The sequence below is a fragment of the Melitaea cinxia genome, chromosome 27, assembly GCF_905220565.1.
Source record: "Melitaea cinxia chromosome 27, ilMelCinx1.1, whole genome shotgun sequence".
NCBI lineage: Eukaryota > Metazoa > Arthropoda > Insecta > Lepidoptera > Nymphalidae > Melitaea > Melitaea cinxia.
In genome coordinates this window covers 9,271,482-9,297,680 of record NC_059420.1, presented here as the reverse complement: position 1 = coordinate 9,297,680, position 26,199 = coordinate 9,271,482, and the positions used below count along the sequence as shown (strand labels likewise).

The 26,199-nt window shown below is 37.4% G+C and overlaps 2 protein-coding genes and 1 long non-coding RNA gene across 3 annotated transcripts in view; 1 reads left to right on the top strand and 2 right to left on the bottom strand.

Moving 5' to 3' along the window:
• The window catches only part of LOC123667103 (kinesin-like protein KIF3A), a 47,948-nt gene extending 30,898 nt beyond the window's left edge, over window positions 1-17,050 (top strand). The window contains exons 5-14 of the mRNA XM_045601087.1: window positions 104-303; window positions 2,496-2,693; window positions 3,673-3,803; window positions 4,775-4,827; window positions 5,588-5,718; window positions 6,093-6,169; window positions 14,109-14,289; window positions 14,625-14,861; window positions 15,691-15,804; window positions 16,499-17,050. Coding sequence (XP_045457043.1) covers window positions 104-303; window positions 2,496-2,693; window positions 3,673-3,803; window positions 4,775-4,827; window positions 5,588-5,718; window positions 6,093-6,169; window positions 14,109-14,289; window positions 14,625-14,861; window positions 15,691-15,804; window positions 16,499-16,615 — 1,439 coding nt within the window. The 3' untranslated portion in view covers window positions 16,616-17,050. The remainder of the gene's footprint in view (window positions 1-103; window positions 304-2,495; window positions 2,694-3,672; window positions 3,804-4,774; window positions 4,828-5,587; window positions 5,719-6,092; window positions 6,170-14,108; window positions 14,290-14,624; window positions 14,862-15,690; window positions 15,805-16,498) is intronic.
• On the bottom strand, window positions 8,279-9,093 carry LOC123667104. The gene is made up of 2 exons (XR_006745389.1): window positions 9,003-9,093; window positions 8,279-8,652 (listed from the first exon to the last, which is right to left on the bottom strand). It is a non-coding gene; the product is annotated as an uncharacterized LOC123667104 (long non-coding RNA).
• A 5,410-nt stretch (window positions 17,051-22,460) lies between the features above and the next one.
• LOC123666988 (exportin-7-B) overlaps window positions 22,461-26,199 on the bottom strand; it is a 36,131-nt gene continuing 32,392 nt past the window's right edge. The window contains exons 21-23 of the mRNA XM_045600999.1: window positions 25,060-25,166; window positions 23,796-24,010; window positions 22,461-22,839 (exon numbers count right to left, since the gene is read on the bottom strand). Of these exons, the coding sequence (XP_045456955.1) occupies window positions 22,740-22,839; window positions 23,796-24,010; window positions 25,060-25,166 (422 nt within the window). The 3' untranslated portion in view covers window positions 22,461-22,739. The remainder of the gene's footprint in view (window positions 22,840-23,795; window positions 24,011-25,059; window positions 25,167-26,199) is intronic.

Sequence of the window (26,199 nt, the reverse complement as noted above, 5' to 3'; positions counted from 1 at the left end):
TTCCAGACAACCATCAGATACAAGAAAAAAAGCGTAGAAAAGATTGGATTATTTTTCTAACATTCCTTAATTAAACGACCCATACCAAATTCTCAATTTCCAGGATACGTTGTCCACAATGCGGACGAATTAGAAAAAATTATGTCAGTGGGTAACAAGAACAGGCACATCGGGGCGACCGCCATGAACATAGAGAGTTCGAGGTCCCACGCGATCTTCTCCATCACGGTCGAGAACAGCAAGCGTGGGGAAGACGGGAAGATGCATGTCAAGATGGGGAAGTTGCATCTTGTGGACTTGGCGGTAAGTTGAGAATTAAACGTTTTTCCTAACTTACCGCTATGTAAATTTTATTGTAACTCAAATGCATTAAAGTCACGACAAATACGTTTTTTTAAACTGGATTAGGGCACTGGGATAGGGAAATTTTCTGTTTATAATCTGGAGCAGCCCGACTGGGCTAGTACCCCGACCTTACAGAAGATCACAGCTATCTAAGTCTATAAGCTGCGGTAATCGCTTACCATCAGGTGAGCCGACCTAGTTATATAAATAAAATATATATCGTATGAAGAAATAAGAAAATCCAAAACAGTAAAAACTATAAAACACCAAACAGCATAGACTTCGTTTTAGCCACGACCATGTGTATAAAAAGAAATAAATTTACATTATTATTTTACAAAGAAAATTAAATAATTATTGAAGAAGATTCAATTAAAAAGGGAAAACTGTATAAATGAGGAAACTGTATTTTTTAGACTTAGAGGTAATGTTCAAAGGATAGATAACTCTCGAACGCTAAATTCAAACAGAGCCTCCATCACGGTGGAGAAGATAAAAAATGCACATGTCAGGTTTGGCGTTAAGATTAATTCTAATAATAACAGGTATATTCATGATCAGATGAAGAAAGTTCCAGATGTTACTTGGTATGATCGTAATTGGGATGAAAACATCTAATTTGCACCAAGTCCAAATTAAATCTAGTGTAAAATTGTAACTTAGTATTGTTTCCAACATGTATTTCAAAAGTGCGAACGTTTTGGGGATATCCCACGGCATTTTTTTCTTCTTAGAAATATGGACAAAACATGGCAAAATACTTGAATTATCTGGGGGCACGGTAGTGCCCCCGCCAAGACGAAACAAAAAAAAAAAAAAAAAAAAACGAAAAGCACTACCTATCTTTTCTCGAAGTGCTTCGTCGTTTTTTTGAACCCTCATAACTTGGGTTTGGATTATACTAGATAAACAAAATTCTGGGGATATGATGTCAATATTGAACTTATTAAACATATAAAGTTTGAATTGCATAGCTCTTATACTTTAGATTTTATTGATATCTAAAAAACCCCGATTTCGTCACTCACTGATGATCATCAAAATTCATAGAGTACTTCCTGAAGTCCCAGAAAGCTGAAACTTGGTATGTAAGCTAGAATTAGTACACAAACAACAAAAAAATTCTAAAACTTGGAACTTTTACCCCCCAACCCCTTAAACTAGGAGATGGAAGTTTGTATGAGACTTCCGCAAATTTTGATGCTAGAGGTCTGAAAATTGATATAGGGACTCCTTGTTATTAATAATAATAATAAAATAAATAAAAATATAAAAATCGGTTATTAGTTTATGTCGAAAATTTACATTTTGTAATTTTGGTATTTAAGTTTTGGCGGAGATCACCGTTTGCATATCAGTTCAACATAAAATCAAAAACAGCGTGCTTAAACCGAATATGGTGAAGATTGGATGATATTTATGGTATAAAATGTGTCGGAGGTAAAATGCAACTATATCATAAGCAACTTACAAAAAGAAGTGAAATCCCACCAAAAACATTTTCATGTAAAATGTTGCCAAGACGAGATCATATGGCTCGCACTGTCAAAAAGTTATCAGATCTCATGTAGAGCCAAGCTTCTAACTCTACACGCCCTAACTCTACAAGCCCTAACTTCACAAACTCTACACCTTAGTCAAAATATGTGGCTTGGCCGTTTCGCTACCGTCACGTGGGTGTAAGGTGAAAAATTTTTTCACTGTTTTTTACTTTTCTGTCATACAATAGTTCTATTAAAGAAAAAATAAAAAGAAGAAGAATAATTGATATACATATAATACAAATAAAAATAAAAAGAGAAAATATATTTATATAAATGAGACAGGAAAGTCGTCATCTACAACATCGGCAGCCGGTAGTAACGAAACGGCCAAGCCACATATTTTGACTAAGGTGTAGAGTTTGTGAAGTTAGGGCTTGTAGAGTTAGGGCGTGTAGAGTTAGAAGCTTGGCTCTACATGAGATCTGATAACTTTTTGACAGTGCGAGCCATATGATCTCGTCTTGGCAACATTTTACATGAAAATGTTTTTGGTGGGATGTAACTATAATATGTAAGAAATAAAACTGGTAAAATGATTGTCTATTATTTAATAAGAATTTTTTAGCATATAGCTATGCTTAGCTTATAATGTATTGTCTATTTTAGGGATCAGAACGTCAGAGCAAGACCCAAGCCACAGGAACGCGGCTCAAAGAAGCGACCAAGATCAATCAGTCCCTATCAGTTTTAGGGAACGTAATATCTGCCCTAGTCGACGGGAAGTCGACCCATATTCCCTACAGGAACTCGAAACTAACGAGATTACTGCAGGACTCTTTGGGAGGAAACTCTAAGACTGTTATGGTATATATTTTTAACATATTTTGGGTCCATCCATCCATCCATCCATCAGCCCTTAAGAGCTCATGCTGGACATAGGTGTTTGCTCCCACCCTTAATATTTTGGATAGTTTAGTGAAATAGTTATAAAAGTACTCCACATTCAGGGTTGGTAGTAATCTGAAGTGAGGTAGAGCACAGCAAAAAATATCTTGTTCAAAATCTGGAGCAGCCAGACTGGGGAACTACCTCGACAGAGTACAAACAGTTTTGTATTCCTGTGGTGAGTAAGACGACTAGAGTTCCTGGGGATATCGGGGCTAGGGTTGACAACGCACTTGCGATGCTTCTGGTGTGGCAGGCGTCTATAAGGGTAACCGCTCATCATCAGGTGAGCAGTACGCTTGATTGCCGACTTATTTGTATAAAAAAAATCTTTAACAATTCTTGACCAATTTGTTCACTTATTCCGAAACTGGTCTTGATAAATCCAATCAAGGAATAAATGCCCTCTGTTCAAAGCGGGTCTTCATATAAGCTCAAATTAATAAAGAATCAAATCGGCAACATATTACCAAAATCTTGCTCTTGCTTTACACCACTCGACTGAAGTAAAACTTACGAAACGTAACTCTCTCTTTCTACACTACTTAATATATCCCGCTCAGCTTCCGTTCGCCTCGCCCGATCACACTTTTCGTAACACTCTTCACGCATTCACACGATTACTTCTCAAGTCAAGCGTATGTAATGTAGTTCTACTTCGAAAACCTGGATAAATAGTATTTTTAGTAGTGTGAAGAAAAGGGAGGATCCTCCAACCAGACGGGTGTCTGGCGGGCTAACGCCCCGACGGTTGTTGTCGGGATCTTGTATATATACTTAATCACTTTGAAAACTCTGATAGCGCGATGTAGCATACGTCAGTTTTTTCTAATTACGTAGTTTGTAGTCGTTCGTATTTTCGCGCGATAGATGTCGCCACATATTATTTAACCGCCAGATAGCGACGATCGGTCCCGCCGACTCCAACTACGTGGAGACGATCAGTACCCTGCGCTACGCCAACCGCGCCAAGAACATCGAGAACAAGACGCACGTGAACAGCGAGCCCGGGGACGCGCTGCTCACCAGGTCTGGTCGCTACTTAACTCTACTGAAACACTACTTGATCAACTGAACTAGTCTAGCCCGTTGGCGCAGTTTGTGGTGGCCCTGCTTTCTGTTCCGCTGGTTGCGGGTTCTGAAACGGGAGTCTGGGTGTAATATAATATTTGTATTTATATATTTATATATGTATTGTTAGAATCAGAAGTGGAAATCACTTTAAAAAAAACACGTTCGTTGTCAAATACAATTTAATGATTTTAACAATTTTCACAATTAACCTTAGAACTTAGAGATTGAGTATCAATTACACTAAATCAAATTTAAATATTAAAAATTAATATATATACTCTTCGTTTGCGAAGTTGCCATGTTCCTCTTATAGTATAATTTCTATGTACATTTGTAAAAAAAAAATTATAGTTATAACAGTCGGCTGTTACCTGTAACACAAGCAGTTGCTTACCATAGGAACAGACGACCGTGTGTGTATGTTATAAGATATTTAGATATTTTAGACAAACAAAAATAGTACAATTAGAAGAAGATGTACAAAGGCGGTCTTATCGCTAAAATAGCGATTTCTTCCAGACGACCTTTGTTATAGGACGGGGCATAAAAAATAAAAATGTGAATTGTCCTCATTTCTATATGAACAATAAAATACCTATTTGATATACGCCTTTATTTATCTATATGTGCCTTTATTAATAACTTAAATTTACTAGTAAAGTCGCAGTGAGTAGTTAGTGTCTATCTTCCAAATAGGTCGACGGGCGTGTCCGGAAATTGTCCTTAGAAATATTATCAGCATAGAACTGAACACGATTTAAGAACCAGTAGCACTTAATAATAATAAAAAAATTAAAAAAAGGGAGAAGAAAATAAAAAAAAATTAAGATTCAAAAAGGATTAGTTTTTAATGAATAAACTTTTTAAGGTAGGGTTTGCCCTGTGATTGTGACCGTCTTTTCACTTCTAAGTTGTTTTTTTTACAGATTCCAACAGGAAATTGATCAGTTGAAGAAGCAATTGGAAGAAAATACGAACGGTTAGTTGTATTTTACTTAATTGTAATATACCATAAATGTACTGTGTGGCTATGGTACTAAAGAATATAGCCACCCCATCACTTCCCGTGGGTGTCGTAAGAGGCGACTAAGGGATAACACAGTTCCGCTACCACCTTGGAACTTAAAAAGCCGACCGGTGGCGGGATAACCATCCAACTGCTGGCTTTAAAACACACAGGCCGAAGACGGGCAGCAGCGTCTTCGGTGCGACAGAGCCAGTACTGCGGTCACCAACCCGCCTGCCCAGGGTGGTGACTATGAGCAGAACACATGATCTCATGCCATTTTTGGCGTGAACTTGTGGAGGCCTATGTCCAGCAGTGGACTATATAGGCTGTAATGATGATACCATAAATATTCCTTTACTAAAATCCAAATAGTTAAGTAAATACTTTAGACACAGCGGGCTTGACGTTTGTGTAGCGTGTCATCGTGTCTCAAAGACATACCGGTAAGTGAACACGTTTTGTCTCAACAAACATTTTTTATTAGATTTGTTTTTTCTATAAACGCTTGAAGTTAAATTGTTACGTTTCTAAAAATGATTTCTGAAAATTATGCATAATTATTCGCTCTTTCACAAAAAAATAATATAAAGAAAGAGGATAAATGAAATCGGTGAAATTATGGCGTTTACAAGTAGATAGATAATGTGTATAATATATTATAAATAAAATAGAACATGTATTTCATTTTTCAGAAAAAATTATAAATCAATTATCATATTTTTTCTGACAGAGATAGAAGAAGAGGAAGAAGTAGAAGTATCAGAAGAAGAATTATCAGATGAAACTCTGACAGACCCCGAGCTGGACATTCTAGACCCCGAGGAGAAGAAGATGCGCAGGAAAATAAGAAGAGAAGAGAAGGTGATTGAGCACTTATTTTTACTAACCACTAGACACCATGGTGGGGTCCATTTGACCATTGAATTTTTTTTCAACTTATTGATAAAATATACATATTTACAATTCACAACTTAAGAACTAAATATTTACAGATACGTATGGTGAAAATCATATTCGCGTGGAATGGTGACAAAAGGAAGGCATTTATTTCCCCGTCGAATCGCTATGCCGATTCTCTGTAAAATTATCTCCTTTCTAATTGAGACATTTATACGAAATTATGTCAGAATTTCGAGTTTTCTTTGTTCAAATAAATTCTATTAAATAAAACCACTTTACTTATATTCAAGAAATCAACGGAATTTTTTTCTTATAATTTTATTTTTTGATTACAGGAAAAAATAAACCGCGAAAAAGCCCACCAAGCGAGGAAGGTTCTCGAAGAGAAGAAAGCAGAACTGCAGAGAACTAAGTGAGTATTCATTCATACGAATACAACTACATACAAATAATCATATTGATATAATATATTTTTTATATAACTAGGCCGGCAAATAAGTACACGGCTCACCTGATGGTAAGCGATTATCGTAGCTTATAGACGTCTGCAACACCAGAAGCATCGCAAGCGCGTTGCCGACCCTATCCCCAGTCCCCCCAGGAGCTCTGGTCACCTTACTCACCAACAGGAACACAGTACTGCTTGAAAGCAGTATTATTTAGCTGTGGTCTTCTGTAAGGTCGAGAGTACTACCCCAGTCGGGCTGCTCCATATTTTGAGCAGGAAATTTCCTACTGTGCCCTACCTCAGTTATAACGCGACAGTTTGTGAGAATGGATGGACGGAATCATCCTGCTCTTCAACGCAAAAACACCTGAACTGATTGTAATGAAACTTAGACAATGACACTACGGGTTCCGAAATTTTACGACTGAATCCTCGAGGTACACGAAAAAAAACGATTTCAAATTACATCAAATTGTATCGTAGAATACGCACGCAGAGATAACTCAAAAAGTAATCGTCTGATCGAGATTGATTCTTCAAAAAAGAATTATTAAAATCGGTACAATTAGTAAAAAGTCATCAGGTAAAGACGCCGTAACCTCCTCCTTTTTGACCGGCTTCAAAAAAGGAGGAGGTTACTCAACTCGACCGTATATATATTTATGTATGTACGGGGATAACTTCGTTGTTTATGAACCGATTTTGATAATTCTTTTTTTTTTTGTGTGAAAAGAGATATCCCAAGAGTGATACCCATGATAAGGAAACCAGGATCTGATGGTGGAATCTCAGAGAAATCGATAGGAACCCTCGAAAATTGTGGTGGTGTTAACGCCTTGCAAGTGTGTGTCACACACACATTTGCATACGTCGACCGATGCATCGGGCGCGCCCGCTGCGGCGACCCGCTCACTTCATTCTCGTTGACGATTGTACAAACACACATTTATGTACCTTATTCTTACTTATTCATTAAATTGTATTAATATTTAATATTGAGTTTAAATACTACCGCAAGCGAGCACCCACTAACGCAGACGACCAATTCCATACATTTTGGTCCTTCGAGCCGGATGCTTTAAAGAAAAAATCAGTGCATATTCATAAAGATTTGGAATAAAGGAAACGAGCGAATCGACGTGGCGTGTTCGCAACGGAAAGTTACCTATGCTGGATTGGATACGACCTTGCACCTACCTTGAAATTTGAAGTGCATAATATAGTAAGGATATCGGGTGGCGTTATTGTAAGTTCGTTCCAATTATTTCCCTATTAATAACTATTATTTCATATATTTTTTAAATCACTTATTTAATCAAAAGTTCTTATTCATTTAATTTCCGAATTATTTAAATCTACACCAGTAGATACTTAAGGTATTAATCGTCACGTTTCTTACCCTTTGGGGATGAGCAAACATAAAAAATAATTTATATAGTCATAGAAATAAACCTACCTATTTATTACCTATTATAAAGTAGCTACTGCTTCATAGTATTTATTCATTTTACTTCAAATTTAAAATATTAAGATAAAAAGAATTATTTTAATGCAAATAAATTGCATTTAATTATCTATTTATTATATTAATATACATCTTGTCTATTTCAGAGGTTTGGATTTGGATTAATCGTTTTGTGTGTGGATTGTGTTTTATGAATAGTGGGTAATTATTGCTATTACGCATTTCAGTCGATCGCGATTGTGACGCATGACCGCTTACTGCCGCTACCTACCCACTTGCTGTGCGGAATTGGTTGCTGACCGGTATTGCATCAGCCGAACGCGCTGTCGGCTACTCGCATCGCACGCTTAGCTTTTTTACCTAGCTGCGCACATTTACTGAACCCTCGCTTCTCTTCATTATTGCTTTTAAGTATTTTTCTATATTTTCTTTAATTAGTTACGCCTAAATTCTACTTATTTTATTTACAGTTTATACTGATTTCGTAAGTACATAATACATATCATATAACTCATAATGGACCCTAAAACTTTAGTAAAAAGGCGTGCAACATTTAAGGCTAAGCTTACTCTTTTTAAAAATTATTTAGATTCATTTAAAAACTCTGATACGATAACATCACTTTTAATTAACGAGCTCAACATTCGCCTTACTAAAATAGAAGAACTTTATTCAGAATATGATGATGTTCAATCTAACCTTGAAAATGTATCTGAAATTCCAGAGGACCAATTCACAGAACGTGAGAATTTTGAGTCCCAGTACTTCCAGAGCATCGCCCTTGCCCGAGAGTTGTTGGCGCGGCACGAACAGCCCGGCGCCACCGGTTCCGGTTCGATGCCAGGTTCTAGTACTGTGCATGGAGGTGGGCCAAAACTTAAATTACCTACTATACCTATACCTACCTTTTCGGGTCAAAATCATGACTGGCTTGAATTTCGTGATACATTTATTTCTCTTGTGCACAATGATAACTCCATTCCTAAAATACATAAATTTCATTATTTGCGCGCGACTTTAAAAGACAGTGCAGCATTAGTTATACGTTCGCTCGACTTCTCAGCTGCTAATTATGACGTAGCATGGGATCTTTTGTGTGATCGATATAATAACACACGACTTCTTGTTACAAATCATATTCAATCGATTTTTAATATTGAATCAATAGCTAAAGAGTCTTCTAAAGCGTTACGTAACATTATTGACATCGTAAATAAAAATCTTAGAGCTTTGAAAACTTTGAAATTGCCTACTGAACACTGGGACGCACTAATCGTGTATATTATTTCTACGAAGTTAGACCCTGTCACAAGCCGTGAATGGGAAACTTACCGTAACACGTTGAAGGATTTGCCGACACTTAAGAATATGATTACTTTCCTAAAAAATCAAGCTGATCTGTTGGAGACCATGGAGGACACTCACACGAAACGTAGACACAGTGACGTCACTTATAATAATCGTCAAAAATCATTAGTAGTGACCTCCAACCCCAACACATCACATATAAATAAACCGTATGTTTGTCCGTTATGTAAACATAATCACGCTATATATCGTTGTTTAAAGTTTAGGTCTTTTTCGTTAGAGAACCGAATGTCAAAAGCGAAATCTCTTAAATTGTGCTTGAACTGCCTACGTCAAGGTCATACCAGAAATACCTGTAAAATAGGGCCTTGTCGAGTATGTAATAAGCCAATAAACAGCTTATTACATACACATGAATCACACACACCAAGTGAATCGATCACTGCACATAATAATATAGTTCTTTGCTCTGCGTCGCCGTCCGCGCCGCCGCCGAATATAGTCCCACCGTCGATGTCTTCTTCAGTGCTGCAGTCGATGCCGCCGTCGCCGCACAGCCCACCTGAAACTCAAAAACTTAATCAAATTTTACATGATAATGTAGCCTTGTCAGCTATCGATAAAAACTGTGTGTTGTTGTCAACAGCTTTGATCGAAGTTACTGACTATAGTGGTAAAAAACATACTATACGCGCATTGTTAGATAACGGCAGCACGTCGAGTTTTATTACAAAAAACTTATGTGATAAACTTAACTTACCAACCACTTCGATCTCGTCATTAGTTGAAGGGTTGAACTGTCAAACTTCATGCTTATCCAAACAATGTAACGTTATTATATCATCGCTTAATTCCACGTACAAAGAGGAAATTAAATGTTTTGTAGTACCACGTATCACACAATTATTACCTATTACGCAAGTTGATTGTAAATCAATAATAATTCCAAAGGGGATTACTTTAGCCGACCCCACATATTTTTACCCATCTCAAGTAGATATGCTTCTTGGGGCAGATGTATTCTGGAGTGTGCTTTGCTCCAATAACATTTCATTAGGAAAAAACAAGCCGACGTTAAGTGAAACCAAGTTTGGTTGGTTAATCTCCGGTCTTGCACAAACACAATGTTATTCAAATACAGTCCATTGCAATCATGCTATCATATCATCTGATCAAAACATTGATAAACAATTAAATCAATTTTTTGAATTTGAAGCAGTGTCAATACGTAAGCATATATCTAAAGAAGAACAAGAATGTTAGCAACAGTTTATAGATAGATAGATAGATAGACCTATACTTACGATTCTGACGGACGTTTTGTTGTGACGATTCCTTTAAGTGAATCTCCCGACAAACTTGGTGATTCTTATCAACAAGCATTATCTAGATTTCTGTCTTTAGAGCGCCGATTTTCAAAAGATTCTATATTTAAAATGAAATATTGTGAATTTATTAAAGAATATATAAGCTTAGGTCACATGACAGAGAATACATGTCCGAAAAATGATACTTACATAAATTTATTACCACATCATGGTGTCCTTCGTGAAAACAGTCTGTCAACGAAATTACGTGTCGTTTTTGATGCCTCCGCAGCGACGACATCTGGGTTATCTTTTAATCAGATACAAATGGTAGGTCCTACCGTGCAGGACGATCTCATAAGCATCTTAATACGATTTCGTCAGCATAAATATGTTGCTACTGCGGACGTTGAGAAAATGTACCGAATGATTAACGTAACCAATGAACAGCGTCAGTTGCAACAGATATTGTGGCGATTTGAACCACACGAGCAACTCAAACAATACAAACTTAACACCGTTACATATGGCACCGCCTCTGCTCCCTACCTTGCAACTAGATGCTTGAAACAATTAGGTTTAGATTGTACTAATAAGTCTGTATCTGAAGTCATACAGCACGATTTTTTTTATGATGATCTTGTCACAGGAGCAGCATCAGAGGCCGAGCTAATAAATATATGTAAAGGTGTAATCCAACAGCTAGAAAGTAGGCGATTTCATTTGCGTAAATGGTACTCTAATCGTCCACATATAATTGATAAAATTGTTAATGAAAATAGCAACGAAGAGTTACTTAATCTTAGTCAGAGGGACAGTTCAAAAACTTTAGGTTTTCTTTGGTCTTGTAAAAGAAGACAAGCTGTTATTCTCAATCAATATAAAAGAAAATAAACACATTAGTAAACGTCACATATTATCAGTAATGTCACAAATTTTTGATCCTTTAGGATTAATTAATCCATGCATACTAACAGCAAAGATTATTTTGCAAAAATTATGGTCATTGAAAATCTCATGGGACGAAACAGTTCCAGTGGAAATACAAAGTGATTGGGACAAATTTGTTAATTCCTTAACTTACATAAATAGCATTAAAATTCCAGGATTCGTATTAACTGATTGCTCTCTATTTGAGGTCGAAATTCATGCCTTTAGCGACGCATCAACGCAAGCATATTCAGCATGTGTTTATATTAAATCTATCCCTGTTAAGGGCCAGGCAACAATTAACTTGTTAACTGCAAAAAGTCGAGTAGCTCCAATAAAACCTGCAACGGTCCCGCGACTAGAATTGTGTGGTGCGCTGCTCGCCGCAAGGTTAGCTGAAAAGGTAAAATGTTCATTAAGATTAAATATAAAAAGTTATACTTACTGGTGTGATTCCACTATTGTTCTTGGCTGGATAAAATCTGAAAAAAGTCATTTACTAAAACCATTCGTTTTCAATAGAGTTCAGGAAATTCTTGACAATTCAGAAGTGTCCATGTGGCGCTATGTACCAACGCATTTGAACCCAGCTGACATTGGGTCACGTGGTGCAGATGCAAAGCAATTGGCAAAATGTTCGTTATGGTGGTCAGGCCCATTATTTCTTTCTCAGAATCAGTCAGAGTGGCCTGCTCAACCAACCGGTTTTAAAATTCTAAATTTACCCGAGCTCAAAGTACAATGTCATTTAACATCAAAACAAAATGATCATTTCACCTTTCATTCAGACTTTATTAAACGTTTTTCAAAGTTGGGAAAGTTACAAAGAATCATAGCCTTTGCTCAACGATTTATACACAACTGTCACAATCCAAATAATAAACTTAGTGGGTATTTAAAGGTTCATGAACTAAAATCAGCATTAAAATCATTATGTAGATTTGCTCAACAAGAGGATTTTCTTAAAGAATATATATTATTAAAAAATAAAAAAGAGTTACCTGCAAAAAACAAATTACTTAATTTAAATCCATTTTATGACTACAATGACAACTTATTGCGAGTAGGAGGCAGACTATTAAATTCCTTCTATAGTTATGAAACTAAACATCCCATATTGCTCCACTCATCACACAAAATCGCAAACTTAATATTTGAATATTATCACATAGCCTTTTTGCATGCTGGACCGCAACTGTTATTAGCTTTAGTAAGACAACAATTTTGGATTATAGGTGGCAGAAACCTTGCAAAAAAAACAGTTCGTAATTGTATAAAATGCTGTCGTTTTTCTGGCAAAACTGCACAACCAATTATGGGTAATCTCCCTGCTCAGCGCTTATACACTGAATTCCCGTTTATTAACACAGCCGTAGATTACGCCGGGCCAGTTATGATTTTGAATAGAAAAGGAAGAGGTAGCAAACTAATAAAATCATATTTGTGTATTTTTATATGTTTGGCGATAAAAGCAGTACATATAGAACTTGTCACCGACCTAACTAGTGACAGTTTTTTAGCCGCACTTAATCGTTTTATAGCCCGTAGGGGTAAGCCCGCCAACATCTTTTCGGACAATGGTACGAATTTTGTAGGTGCCTGCAATGAGCTCGCAAAATTCCTTAAACAAAGTTCTGATTGTATAGCTTCTAAGGCTGCAGACTCTTCAATCAATTTTAAATTTTACCCAGCGTATAGCCCCCATTTTAATGGATTAGCCGAGGGTTCCGTAAAGTCTGTCAAACACCACCTAAAGCGAGTAGTGTCTTTAGCTAATTTAACTTATGAAGAAATGAACACAGTCCTCATACATATCGAGGCCATCTTAAACTCAAGACCTCTTACTCCGATGTCGTTAGATCCATCTGATCTTATTGCTCTTACTCCATCTCATTTTTTAATTGGACGAACATTTACGTCACTCCCGAATCCTGAGGTCAAAGAAACCGCTGCACTACATACACTCTCACGTTATATGAGAATGCAGAAACTGAAGACTCATTTCTGGAATCGTTTTTATATGGAATATATAACAGAACTACAGAAGAGGCAAAAATGGCAAAGAAAAGGCGGACAACTGAACCTTGGCGAGATGGTGCTGATCAAGGATGACCGGCTGCCTCCTAATCAGTGGCGTCTGGGACGAGTGACACATATTTATCCCGGTTCTGACGGAGTGGCTCGAGTAGCAGACGTGATTACCACTTCGGGATCTGTACGACGTGCCTTCAACAGACTATGCCCGCTGCCAGTAATGGATCAGCAGAACTTCGTTCCTGGGGCGGCAACTTGTTAACGCCTTGCAAGTGTGTGTCACACACACATTTGCATACGTCGACCGATGCATCGGGCGCGCCCGCTGCGGCGACCCGCTCACTTCATTCTCGTTGACGATTGTACAAACACACATTTATGTACCTTATTCTTACTTATTCATTAAATTGTATTAATATTTAATATTGAGTTTAAATACTACCGCAAGCGAGCACCCACTAACGCAGACGACCAATTCCATACAGTGGTGACTAGTGCGTTTATTAATTTTTTGCGTCTACTTATGTTGTATTACTTGTCAATGTAATTGAAGTCGGTTTTTTTTCGTTTGCGGGCAAACACAATTATTATGTGTAAGTACTTTTTCAGTTATCGCTAATAATGGGTACTCACTTGACTATTTTTCCATCGATCTACGTTGTATACTGGTCGATGTAATTGAAATCGGTTTTTTCGTTGCAAATACACGCAAATATACATTATTTGATGTTAAAAACATACAAATAATAATAATAGTGTAGGTAGGTATTCCAATGTTTTTACGAAATAATTAAAATTTTGCTTATCTATTTTCATCCTCATATTTAGTTACTAACCAGTTATATGTGGTAATCTTCAGGAAGCAGCAGGAAGAGTTAAAAGAAAAGCTGCAACGTTTGGAGTCGAAGGTGCTGGTGGGGGGAGAGAACCTGCTGGACAAGGCCGACGCCCAGCGGAGACTGCTGGAGCACGCGGCGCGCGAGCTGGAGATGAGGGAGATGAACGAGAGGAGGCTGAGAGAGGATCTACAGAAGAAGGAGGTGGGTGTTTGTTGGGGTCTAGTGGACAACGCGACTTGTGACCTGTTTCGGGCTGTGTCTTTCTATAGGAGTTCTTGGAAAATATGTAGAGCAAAGCTAGAATCTTACTCCGCTGAGGTCTAGGTGGTCTAGGCGGTATTGTTAATGAAATTAGGAGATCAATCAATAAAAGATTCAGTTGGGTTTAGGTGACCCCGCGTCTAGTGTCTTATTGGTTGTTATTTTTGAGGGAGGCCCTGCAGGGGAGGCCTGCTTTGTTTTTGTCTGTTAACAAAAAAAATCTTAACTATGTGAGTTTGAAGCTCAATCAACCAATTTTGTGATCTCACCCCCAGGCCGAACGCTTGGACCTGGAGGAGCGCTACTCCAGCCTCCAGGAGGAAAATGCAGCGAAGACTCGCAAGCTCAAGCGAGCGGTCCAACTTCTGAACTCCGCGAAGGCCGAGCTGGCGGACCAGCAGAGGGAACAGCAGCGGGAGATGGAAGGCATCCTGGACGGAGTGAGGGCCCTGAGGAGGGAGCTACAGCTGGCTGACCTGGTGCTGGACGCCTACATTCCCAAGGAGTATCAGGTAAGCGGGGCTGATCTGGCAAAAGATGAAACACTTTACCGAGGTAACAGCAGGTAATATCCTGCTTGAAATCCAGAACAGCCTGACTGTGGAAGTACCTCAACCCTGCACAAGATCACGCACAAATACTGTTCTCAAGTAGAACCTCCAAAAATATCTTCCTTTTAACCGTCTTCAACGAAATCTCTACTACTATAGGATTTTTTGACAAACTTGCCCAATTATAATATATATTTGCCTGATTGTACAAATTTTTTTAAATATAAGTTCCCTGTAAATACCATGGCATGGCGCCCTTTATGTATAATTAGATCGACTTTCTTACTTGCTCTGGAGTAATGAATAAAATCAAAATCAAAAGCAACTTTATTCAAATAGGCTTCAAAAGCAACTACACGTCATTCAAATACATAATATTAAAATGGATACATTTCAACTGCTTGACCTTCTAGCCTCTCACAACTAGGTATAAGGATATGGTCTCCATTGGTCTGTTTTTATAATGTTTATGAGATTTTTTCTATAGGGATTTAGCAGTATTTTTATTTTTGTTGTGTTATTTTTATAATAGTTATACCTATGTTTGGTACTTAGAACTATTTTATCGATTGTGGACAACGTTATTTGATAGACAACGGTAACAAAAATCAAAATCAAAAACAACTTTATTCAATTAGGTCTCAAACGCACATTCGAATCGTAATATGACTCGAAACTTTAAAGATTTTATTACATTTTTAAAAGTCAAGCTACCATCGAATCCTAATGTACATTCTGCGGAGAAGGATCGGCAAGAAACTCCACATTTAACATTATTTTAACGTTGCAGGCGCTAATCGAGCAGTACGTCCACTGGAACGAGCAGCTGGGCGAGTGGCAAGTCAAGTGCGTCGCCTACACCGGGAACAACATGGCGCCGCGGGCCCCGCCCCCGCACGCCCACGTGAGTCACTCATAATACACGAACCGTAGTCCGCGTCACTCAATAATTGAGTGCATTCATAAAACTGACTGGAAAACTTCACTTAATATAACTCTATAGTAAAGTAATGGTAAAGCTAAAAGTTGTGTCATTTTAATTGAACGACTTCATAATACAGACTATCAAAATCCTAAATTAGAATTTTAAATTTAAATATTGAGAGCCAAATTTCCTAACAACTTACTGGGTTACTACTGGGTTTCTCTGGAAGAAACGGCTAATTAGACATAAATGTGTGTATTGATGTCCATAAATGCTTTTAAATTATATAAACGAATATTAGCTCCGAGCAGAAATCGAACCAACGCCCGAACGTAACCACAATAACAAAGTCATTGTAAATGTGGCAAATAACCGTATGGTCTGATAGTGAGCGACACTGTAGCTGTAGCTGTACTTTATACGACATAACTTTACTTTACTTTTGCAACATAAGAACGATTGCTTGTACGTTATTTAACATACCCCCGCCCCCGACCCTCTCCGGGAGCTCTGGTCACGTCACTCGCCACAGGAACACGACACTAGTTGAAAGTAGCATTATTTAGCTGTGATCTTCCGCAAGGTTGAGGTACTGCCCCAGTCGGACCTAATGTGCCCCAATGGAACAAGGTTGTTCGTCACGCATATATAAACATACAGAATATGTTTGCAGCCGGAACCCCCCGACCTGTCCGACCGCTACTTGTCCTACAGTAGCGCTCGTACGAGTCGCCTCGCGCGACCTCTGTCCGCCGTGCCGCGACCACACACTGCAAGGCCCACGCGCTAGATCTAGACCTAGACTGAGACCTGGACCTAGGCCGTATCAGGTTTCCGCGATCACACCTGCCACTACGCCTACACCGTCTACTCCTAGGTCTAGACTGAGACTTAGATCTAGACTTATAACTTAGACTAAACATCACAATATCACATTAGAGCTGATTTTAGCACCAGTTTTAAAAATTAGAAATTGCTAGTAACTTGCTTCTGTATTCAGCTTTACTAGGTATTTTTATTCAACTATAATTGCCAGTATTCTAAAATATATATTTTGATTGCTAAGTTTAAAAAAAATGATTTTTTTTATATTTTTAATAAATTTTAAAAATTATTTTCTGAAAAATGTAATCTAGTTTTAGCACTTATATTCTATTAATGATCTCTCACTTACGATTTTGTTACATTTAAAATGAAAAAAAAAAAACAGTATTATTTGCTTGTTTTCTTATATTATTAACTTATTGCTGTTTTATAATATTTTTTGCAGTGTTTTTGTCACCTGTTACTTACTTTTTTATGTTATTATAAAAATGCTCAATTTTTTTTTCGCTCATTATTACAATTGTTTTGTATTCAAATCAATTAAGTTGTAGTGAAACAGTCCTAAGAGCCTATTTCACCTGATAAACCTATCTGTAACTTGTGTACCAGATATCTTTATCACTAATTGGTGTAACAGGCGTTTAGTTTATTTAGAATTGAGTGTTTTGAAAAAAATTGTCACATTTGTTAATTTTAAACTATGCTAGTCACATTCCAGTGATAATATTAGACTATGATATTCTGCATGTAATTATATTTATATGCAATATGACAATTATAATGTATTTTGTGTATGCACAATGTAGACGTGTTTTGTGAGGCATGTTAATAAAGGTTTTTGTACACAAATTGTTTTATTTTGTCAGTAAAAATTACATAAGGTACCTAAAAGATCCTTAAGACATCCTCTCAACTATTTACATATCCCTAGTTGCTCGGCAAACTATAGGCAAAACTCCTTTCTTTTGAGGTCGATCAAATCAATAAGCTGAGTGCCTTCCCTGACTTTGACCTATTTAACACTTCTGTCAAAACAATTAGAACGAAACTGGTAACAGGCAAGACACTGGATCAATGTGTCATCTTGATGTCATAAACAACATATACGTATAAGTAGTAAACTTTACATGTTTCGCGTGATTCTTTAAATTGGCATAACTTTTTTACTTATGAACCGATTGACATGAAACAAACACTAAATGTTAAGTAAAGCCTACCACAATATATTAATGAAGACCACATCTAAATCGGATTAGCCGTTTCTGAGGTTAGCGTGCACAAACCCACAGACGAACAGACAAAAATTCTAATAATCATTGTTTTGGGTGCTATTTGCGGTCCTATTAATGGTCCCAATAATATTTTTTTCATATAATTATCTTAAATGTACAGACAGCGACCAGCGTTACATTTTTGTTATATGTATCTTTATAGTTAATTTCATGATGGATTTTTTGTGATTGTCTCAAAGCATTCAAACATAATAGTAATATAATAAATATGCTTGCGAAAGCAATTAAATGGTGCTTACATGTTTCCTTTTTTAAGCAATTGTTAAAATATATTTGACCAGTATCAATAGTTTTTGAGACCAAACAAAAAAAATATAGTAGAATGAAAGCTATTGGAAAAGGAAGAGAATATCTGCAGTTTTTTATTAGAAATGTCTGTATATCGACACCTTCAAGGAGTGCTAAGTCAACTTTGTTGATTTTTGTCGCTCATATATTGTAATCCCTAGATGTTCATCTAGTGGAACAAACAATCAACCATTCCATACGAATGTTATAACTGTGAACGTGAGTTTGTTAAATGATATTTCAACACAATCATCCAAAGTAACGATTGTATAATTTTTGCTGGACTGGTAAATATTGCTCTCAAATAGTGTTATATTCCTGTAGAGTACTAGTGAGGGTCTGGTGTAGGATCGGCAACGCGCTTGCGATGCCTCTGCTGTTGCAAGCGTCTATAGGTTACGGTAACCGCTTACCATCTAGTAGGTAACAATTGCAGTTTTTCGGCTTTTCGCAGGATAAAATTTATCACTAAAACAAGCCCTTACAAAACCTACAAATAAATTAATTACATAGTATTAGCGCAGATGTCACAGCGACTGCGCTAGCGTTTGCATGTTCGACACTGTACATGATAAACGTTTACAAAGGCCATACTACAGGTTGTCTTGGTTTGGGGGTTTGGGTGCTTCCGAACCCTCGACACATCAATATTTATAATATAATTATAAGTAGTATAAGGAAGGTACAAGGTACAATAAAACACGAGGTCGCTTTGTACAAATCACAATTTATTCAACTATGTACAACATATCGCTCGTACAACGTAAAATTATAGGAAACCGTCAAACTTACACTAGCATTACAACGTAACGTCCGACACGAACCGACAACACGCGCCGAGGACAGAGGTAAGGTCGCTGTACACACTGGAGTTCGAAACTTAATATCGCTAGTGATTTTAGTTAAATTACTAAAATAGTACTCGAGTAGAGCAACTGATCGACCTAGTTGGGCAACTTGTTGATCAATTAGTCGAGCAACTCAGTTTATTAATGTGGATAAATTAATGAAAACGATAATTTTGGTTTTGATAATAAAATTATTCTGTGTTTATATATTATAAACATAAAACAGAGACAATATTGTAAATAACTTGAGTTACATAAAAAAAGTGCGTGCGTACAAAGTACACGTGTCAGAAGTGAAACTTCTTTGGCAAACTAATTTTTAAGTCTCGTTTATATTTATACAAATCTTAAGCTTTAGATTTCCGTTCCAGCGCCATCGACAAAAACGTTGACGTTTCATCCGTATAAATTCTACCCTCATGAGCCTAAGAAGTTTCACTTCAAAAAATAACTTCCTAGTCCTGTATTTATATACATGTAAATTTTTTTTTTTATATAAATTGTAACACAGATCATTCTTTTTAAGAACGCATAAAATTAAACATACGAAAAATCGACACAAAAAAATTATTATTTAACAAAAAAAAAAAAAAAAATAACTTTACCGCATTTACTATAGAAAAACCAAATAATGAAGACTAAGCATACAGAAAATTCTAAAAACAAGCTTTAAAAGTATCAGCTGACATTTCTAAGAGACTGTCTTAGAAAAAAAACGAGTGTGCTTTAGACCACGCGACTGAAGTTAAACTTCTTTAGTTACCGTAATATACGTAACGAAACTCTCTTTCTGTCTTCACTAACTTATATCTCCCTCTCAACTTCCGTTCACCTCACCCGATCACACTTTTCGTAACGCTCTCGTCACGCATTCACCAGCTTAATCCCCATGTCAAGCGTACGTAAAGAAGTTCTACTTCAAAAGTTTTAACTTCTACAACTCCGTATGACACAACAGTACCTCTGACGCACGGACACCACATATCATCCTTATTATATTTACATATTTCAAACCGTAAAATATTATAATTCATCAACTATCAATAACTCGCATAATATATCGTAACTGAATCGCCACATTTATCGCTCGGTGATTTGGAACTTTGTCATTCTATTTTCATTAAACAATTTTAAATGAAATAATCGTTTGATAATATTGCTCCGTTATAACGACAAGGTTATAACTATTGAGTTAAAATAAAAAATAATGTCTGTACAGTTATCGACACGGATATTGAGTGCTGAAAAATTGACTTCAACAAATTATAAAAAAAAAAAAATTTAGTACTGAACCAAAAACTATTTTCTGTTTGAGACCCCGGCACCAAGAAAATCCATTTCTACACTCAAAGACGAGCGCTCAATAACCGCGCCGTTACCTACATATTAATACAAACTTCGTCACTTTTACAGGCCAAACGCGATTCCAGTCTAAGCCTGTTCAAACCGGTTTAAACTAGTTTGTTCCAGTTATAAACGGTTTACCCGTTTTGATAAACAGAATCAATTTTTTTAGCTAAATTAGCTAACTTTTACGATTAGGAAATAATTATAAAATTAATATCATCGGCCTAGAGGTTGTCTCAAATTGCATTTGATACAGAAATATATTTAATAAAAAAATCTTGCCAAAAATTAAATTTATAATAAGTATGAAGCTATATAAAAAAAAAATTCGTCCCAAGGCCCAGCAGTGGGATTGAATGGAAAATTTTTCCTTAGCTATATAACACATTGACTATCAACTTACGCAGTGATATAAATAAATAACGCCAAAATGTGGTATTTGTGTTAAAAAAACAAATATTAATAATATGGGCAGACATTTTTTTTTAATAAAATAAAATGTTTATGGAGCATTTTAGAGAAAAAATTACGAAATAAAGGTGGTTTTTTTCGGGAAATCACTAGATGACCTAAAACCTCTGATTTAATAAATAAATTTAAAGCCTTGAAGTAATATCAAAGTTCTTCTTTCGCACAAGTCCCGATGGTTTTTTATCGATTACGAGCTGTACCCAACGCGCGTTGCTATGCTTTTTTAATTTTTTTTGGTCGTACTAATACAGAAACCTTTTTGGGCTTATGCAAAACACTTTGCTGAAGATCATGACACGATCAAATGAATAGTTTACGATTCTATAAAGGACATACAGACAAACATTCATTTTTATACATAGATAATACTTTGAAATATACTTGGATAGATAATACTTTGAAATAAATTCATATTAATACACACGTGTATTTTCATTTCAAATTCTGATGAAGCTTCATCAAATAAAAAAAATTAACTACCCTCAAAATTGACTACAAGTTTTCTCCCAAATTTTACCAAAATTCTACTAATAACTTAACACTGCCTAATCTGATAACAGAAAGATACATTATTCTATCTGTCCCCACTGTTCGTTACCAACTTTTTATTATTCATTTATGTTACATTAAATTTTTGTAACCTAGATGGAGAAAGATAAATTTTGTAAAATAAAAGTAGCCTAAGTTACACCTTATTACATCAGCTATCTGCACGTGAAAGTCCCGTCAAAATCGTTCTAGCCGTTTCAGAGATTAGCCGAAACAAACAAACAGACAGACAAAAATAGTGAAAAATGTTATTTTAATATTACAAACAGACACTCCAATTTTATTTATTTGTATAGATATAATTATATTTGAACCGAATTTGGTTCAAAATTAAAAATTCTTTTACTTTTGAAAGTTCTTTTACCAACGTAAGGCTATAACATGCTGCAACCAAAACGACCAAAGCATTATAGCAAAATTGGGGATTTTTTTTACTTGACAGCAGAACTTATGGGATAACATGCGAATTCCTATGCGAAGTTTCAACAGATAGGTTTTTATATGTACTGCATGTCTTAAGAGGGAAGGATACCGGCCCTTTCTCCATACAAACGTAGTCGGCTGTTTCCTCCCTGGATGATGACAATAGATCAAATGTTTTTGTAACATAAAACCTTTAACTGCCATGACCACGCCCCTATGCCTATGGTTTTTCATATTCTTATTATCATAGGGAGTAGGAGTCATAAATCAGAAATATAGCCCAATTTTTTAAACATTTTCTGACACTCATTAAAAAAATTGTGCATATTTACAAAAAAACCGAAAACGTAGGCATAGCTGAAGGTTTTTTTTTAGTTACATAAAATAGCATGTTTTGGGGAGGAAATAGTCAATTACGAAATGCTGTTTTAGTCAATAATTATCTACCTAAAACGGTCCGAGCTGCAGTTGTCCCTTTCTTGTCTCGGGGTCAGGATACAACGATACAGGAACATTTTATTCAAATACCTATTTTTCAAAAGTCTCTCAGGTACCCTTTCCTCTTAAGGATGTTATCCCTATTAATTTATCTTAAAATATGATTATTTAATTATTTTGGAAATTTGGAGCGTAAAATTCAATAACAGCTGGACCGATTCTAGCCAGTTTTCTTACACTGTATAACATTCTTATTAAGTAAAACTTAAGAAAAATTGACCGGAATAATTCCAGAAAACACAAAACCACGTTCGAGTCTCAAGACAACGTCGTTCAGGTCAACTGGTAACACAAATATCAAATACCACATTCCGGCGGTAGAATCACAATGTTGTGCTGGGAAGCGGCCTCGTCAGCCGGGGGTCCTCTTTGGTTATGACGTCATCATGTCGTTGACGGACGATGACGTCACCGAGCTGCCCTTCAGTAGGTCGTTGATGTCGCGGCGGAACATCGACAGGTTCTGAGTGAAGCTGGAATTTGGAGATGGGGTGATTAGGGGGATATTTGGTTGTGTAGATCGATGGAATAGTTTGCGGTGACTCAAAATGCAGTATTTGGCTCTGCGTTGTAGGGCGGTGTGCTAGTGGGCGGTGTGCTAGTGGGCGGTGTGCTAGTGGGCGGTGTGCTAGTGGGCGGTGTGCTAGTGGGCGGTGTGCTAGTGGGCGGTGTGCTAGTGGGCGGTGCGATAGTGGGCGGTGCGATAGTGGGCGGTGCGATAGTGGGCGGTGCGATAGTGGGCGGTGTGCTAGTGGGCGTAGTGCTAGTTAGTGGGCGGTGTGCTAGTGGGCGGTGTGCTAGTGGGCGGTGTGCTAGTGGGCGGTGTGCTAGTGGGCGGTGTGCTAGTGGGCGGTGTGCTAGTGGGCGGTGTGCTAGTGGGCGGTGTGCTAGTGGGCGGTGTGCTAGTGGGCGGTGTGCTAGTGGGCGGTGTGCTAGTGGGCGTTGTGCTAGTGGGCGGTGTGCTAGTGGGCGGTGTGCTAGTGGGCGGTGTGCTAGTGGGCGGTGTGCTAGTGGGCGGTGTGCTAGTGGGCGGTGTGCTAGTGGGCGGTGTGCTAGTGGGCGGGGTGCTAGTGGGCGTAGTGCTAGTGGGCGGTGTGATAGTGGGCGGTGTGATAGTGGGCGGTGTGATAGTGGGCGGTGTGCTAGTGGGCGGTGTGCTAGTGGGCGTAGTGCTAGTGGGCGGTGTGCTAGTGGGCGTAGTGCTAGTGGGCGGTGTGATAGTGGGCGGTGTGCTAGTGGGCGGTGTGCTAGTGGGCGGTGTGCTAGTGGGCGTAGTGTTAGTGGGCGGTGTGCTAGTGGGCGAAGTGTTAGTGGGGGGAGTGATAGTTGGTGGAGTGCTGGTGGGCAGAGTGCTGATGGGTGGAGTGTTAGTGGGCGGATTATAGTGTGCGGAGTGCTATGAGGGACAATGTGAGGCTGGTGCGCTCACCGGTCGCGGTTCTTCGTGAGCAGGTTGGGCTCGATGCCCTGCATGAGGCCGTGGAACCAGTGCGCCAGCTGCGCCTGCTTGTCGCGCGGCTGCTGCGCTATCAGCTCGGCTCGGAGGCGGGAGAACTGTTCCTCGTTGAGCAGGATGAGCCCCAGCAGAGGCCGCGACATCGACCACTGGTTGCAGCGCTCCTCGAACATCACCACGTTCAGCACCTGTGGGGGAGACAAACCATTAGATTCATTGGTTTTAGTAAGCAGCATGTAGAATCGGTCAGCTTCTGTCTATAAAATACGACTAACGCCCGTTGCCTATTTAAAAGAACTTTTCGTTCTACTTTAGTTTTTTAAATTTTTATTTTTATTTATTTTATTTATTTATTCTTTATTGTACGCCACATAGATTAATTTAATAAAGAAGTGTAAAGAAAAAAAGTATAATGCACAATGAGGCGGCCTTATCGCTCGATAGCGATTACTTAGGGAATTAAGAAGGGTTAGTTAGGGGATTAAGAAGGAAAAAAAAAGAAATAAGTAGTGGTGTATGATAAACGTACATCAAACAAAATAAGATACAAATAAATTATATACAATAAACTATTACATTTTTAAATATATATAAATATTTTTAATGGCCCATAATACAAAAGCATGTCTATACAAGCTTACTTTACCGACGGTCTGTACTTACGAACGGGAGGATTGACCATTATGAACCGTAAGAAAAATGTATGAGAATAAATTACAATATTTTAAATATTTTCTATAATTAAATATTTTCAGGTAACAAACCGTTATCCGACCATTATATCAAATATATGAAAAACATTATATTAGTTATAATTTACTTGTATTTGATGAATTGATCTTATAAAGTTCAATAGCGATTGGACGGGTGCAATGATGATGTTTATTTGCGACATCACACGAAAGTTTTAAATGTGTACTATTTACCTTTTTGGTTTTGTTTGACTGAAATTTGTACGATATTTTGAAGTGACGACCTTTTTTTTGGCAGTCGAAGATCAATACGTCTAGGTATCGAGTACTTTTGTGCTCGTACTCGATACCTACAAGTATCGATACTTTTATGTCGATACCTACTCATGAGTATAGTATCGATATTTTGTATTCGATACCGTGTCCCTAGCCATAAGTCCGCCCATTGTACTTCACAGTCTGTGACTGTCTTTAAATGTGTTTAATGTTTAAAATGTAATTGTGGTGTGCAATAGAGTAATAATAAATAATATAAATGTACTCACGGTGGCCAACAGTTGTTGCATGATTTCAGGCCTCCGCTGCAATACCTCTATGAACATGTTGCTGGTCTCCGGAGGCGGCTGGCGAGGGTTCTGCACTTTATTACTCGCTGTGGACAAAGGGACGAGAAAAAAATTATAAAAAAGGGTTATATTGTAGATTATGGCCAAACGACAGCAAAAGTTTACGTCCAGATTGTACCGTGCAATATAATGAGGTGGGTAGTCTGGAAGAGATCACTATCTAGTGATAAGACCGCCCGTTGCACGTGACGTAATTATTTTTTTTTTCCCTTTAAGCTTTATTGTTATGTAATTGTTATATTTGACTGTGTGCAATAAAGTTATTTATTATTATAATGAGTATCTGTTGGATAAAAGTATCTGATATATCTTTGTTTTACTATCAAATTTTATAAGTCCTAAAAGTTCTTACTACCAACTCTGGATTCGCTGATCAAACCTATCATTTTCCAGAATCTTGCACAATCAAACGAAAAAATCGTCATTGACAACTAATTTTATTGTTTGTATTACGTCAGACATAAATCACAATACTAACCGTCCGCAGTTTATTATTTTCATATTTAACTAGATCGACAAGCAAGTGTACGGCTCTCCTGATGGTAAGCGATTACCGAAGCTTATAGACGTCTGCAACACCAGAAGCATCGCAAGCGTGTTGCCGACGCTACCCCCAATTCCCCCAGAAGCTCTGGTCACCTTACTCACCACCGGAACACAACACTGCTTGAAAGCATTATTATTTAGCGGTGATCTTCTGTAAAGTAGAGGTACTACCACAGTCGGGCTGCTCCATATTTTGAGTTCGAAATTTCCTGATGTGTTAATTAATAATGAAATCTATACATATAATAAAATGGTAGGAAAGTCAAAACTGTACATTGAATATTTTTTTAAAAGAATACTTGGGGTGTGATCTACAATCGATACCGAAGCCAAAAATATGGTTTTTAGAATTTTTTTCTGTTTGTCTGTATGTATGTCCGGGATAAACTCAAAAAGTACTGCATGGATTTACTTCAAATTTGGCACGAATATTATTAAGAAGTCGGGTCAACATATAGGCTACATATTATCACGCTATCACCTACCGGGAACGAGCAGTGAACCTTTATTTTC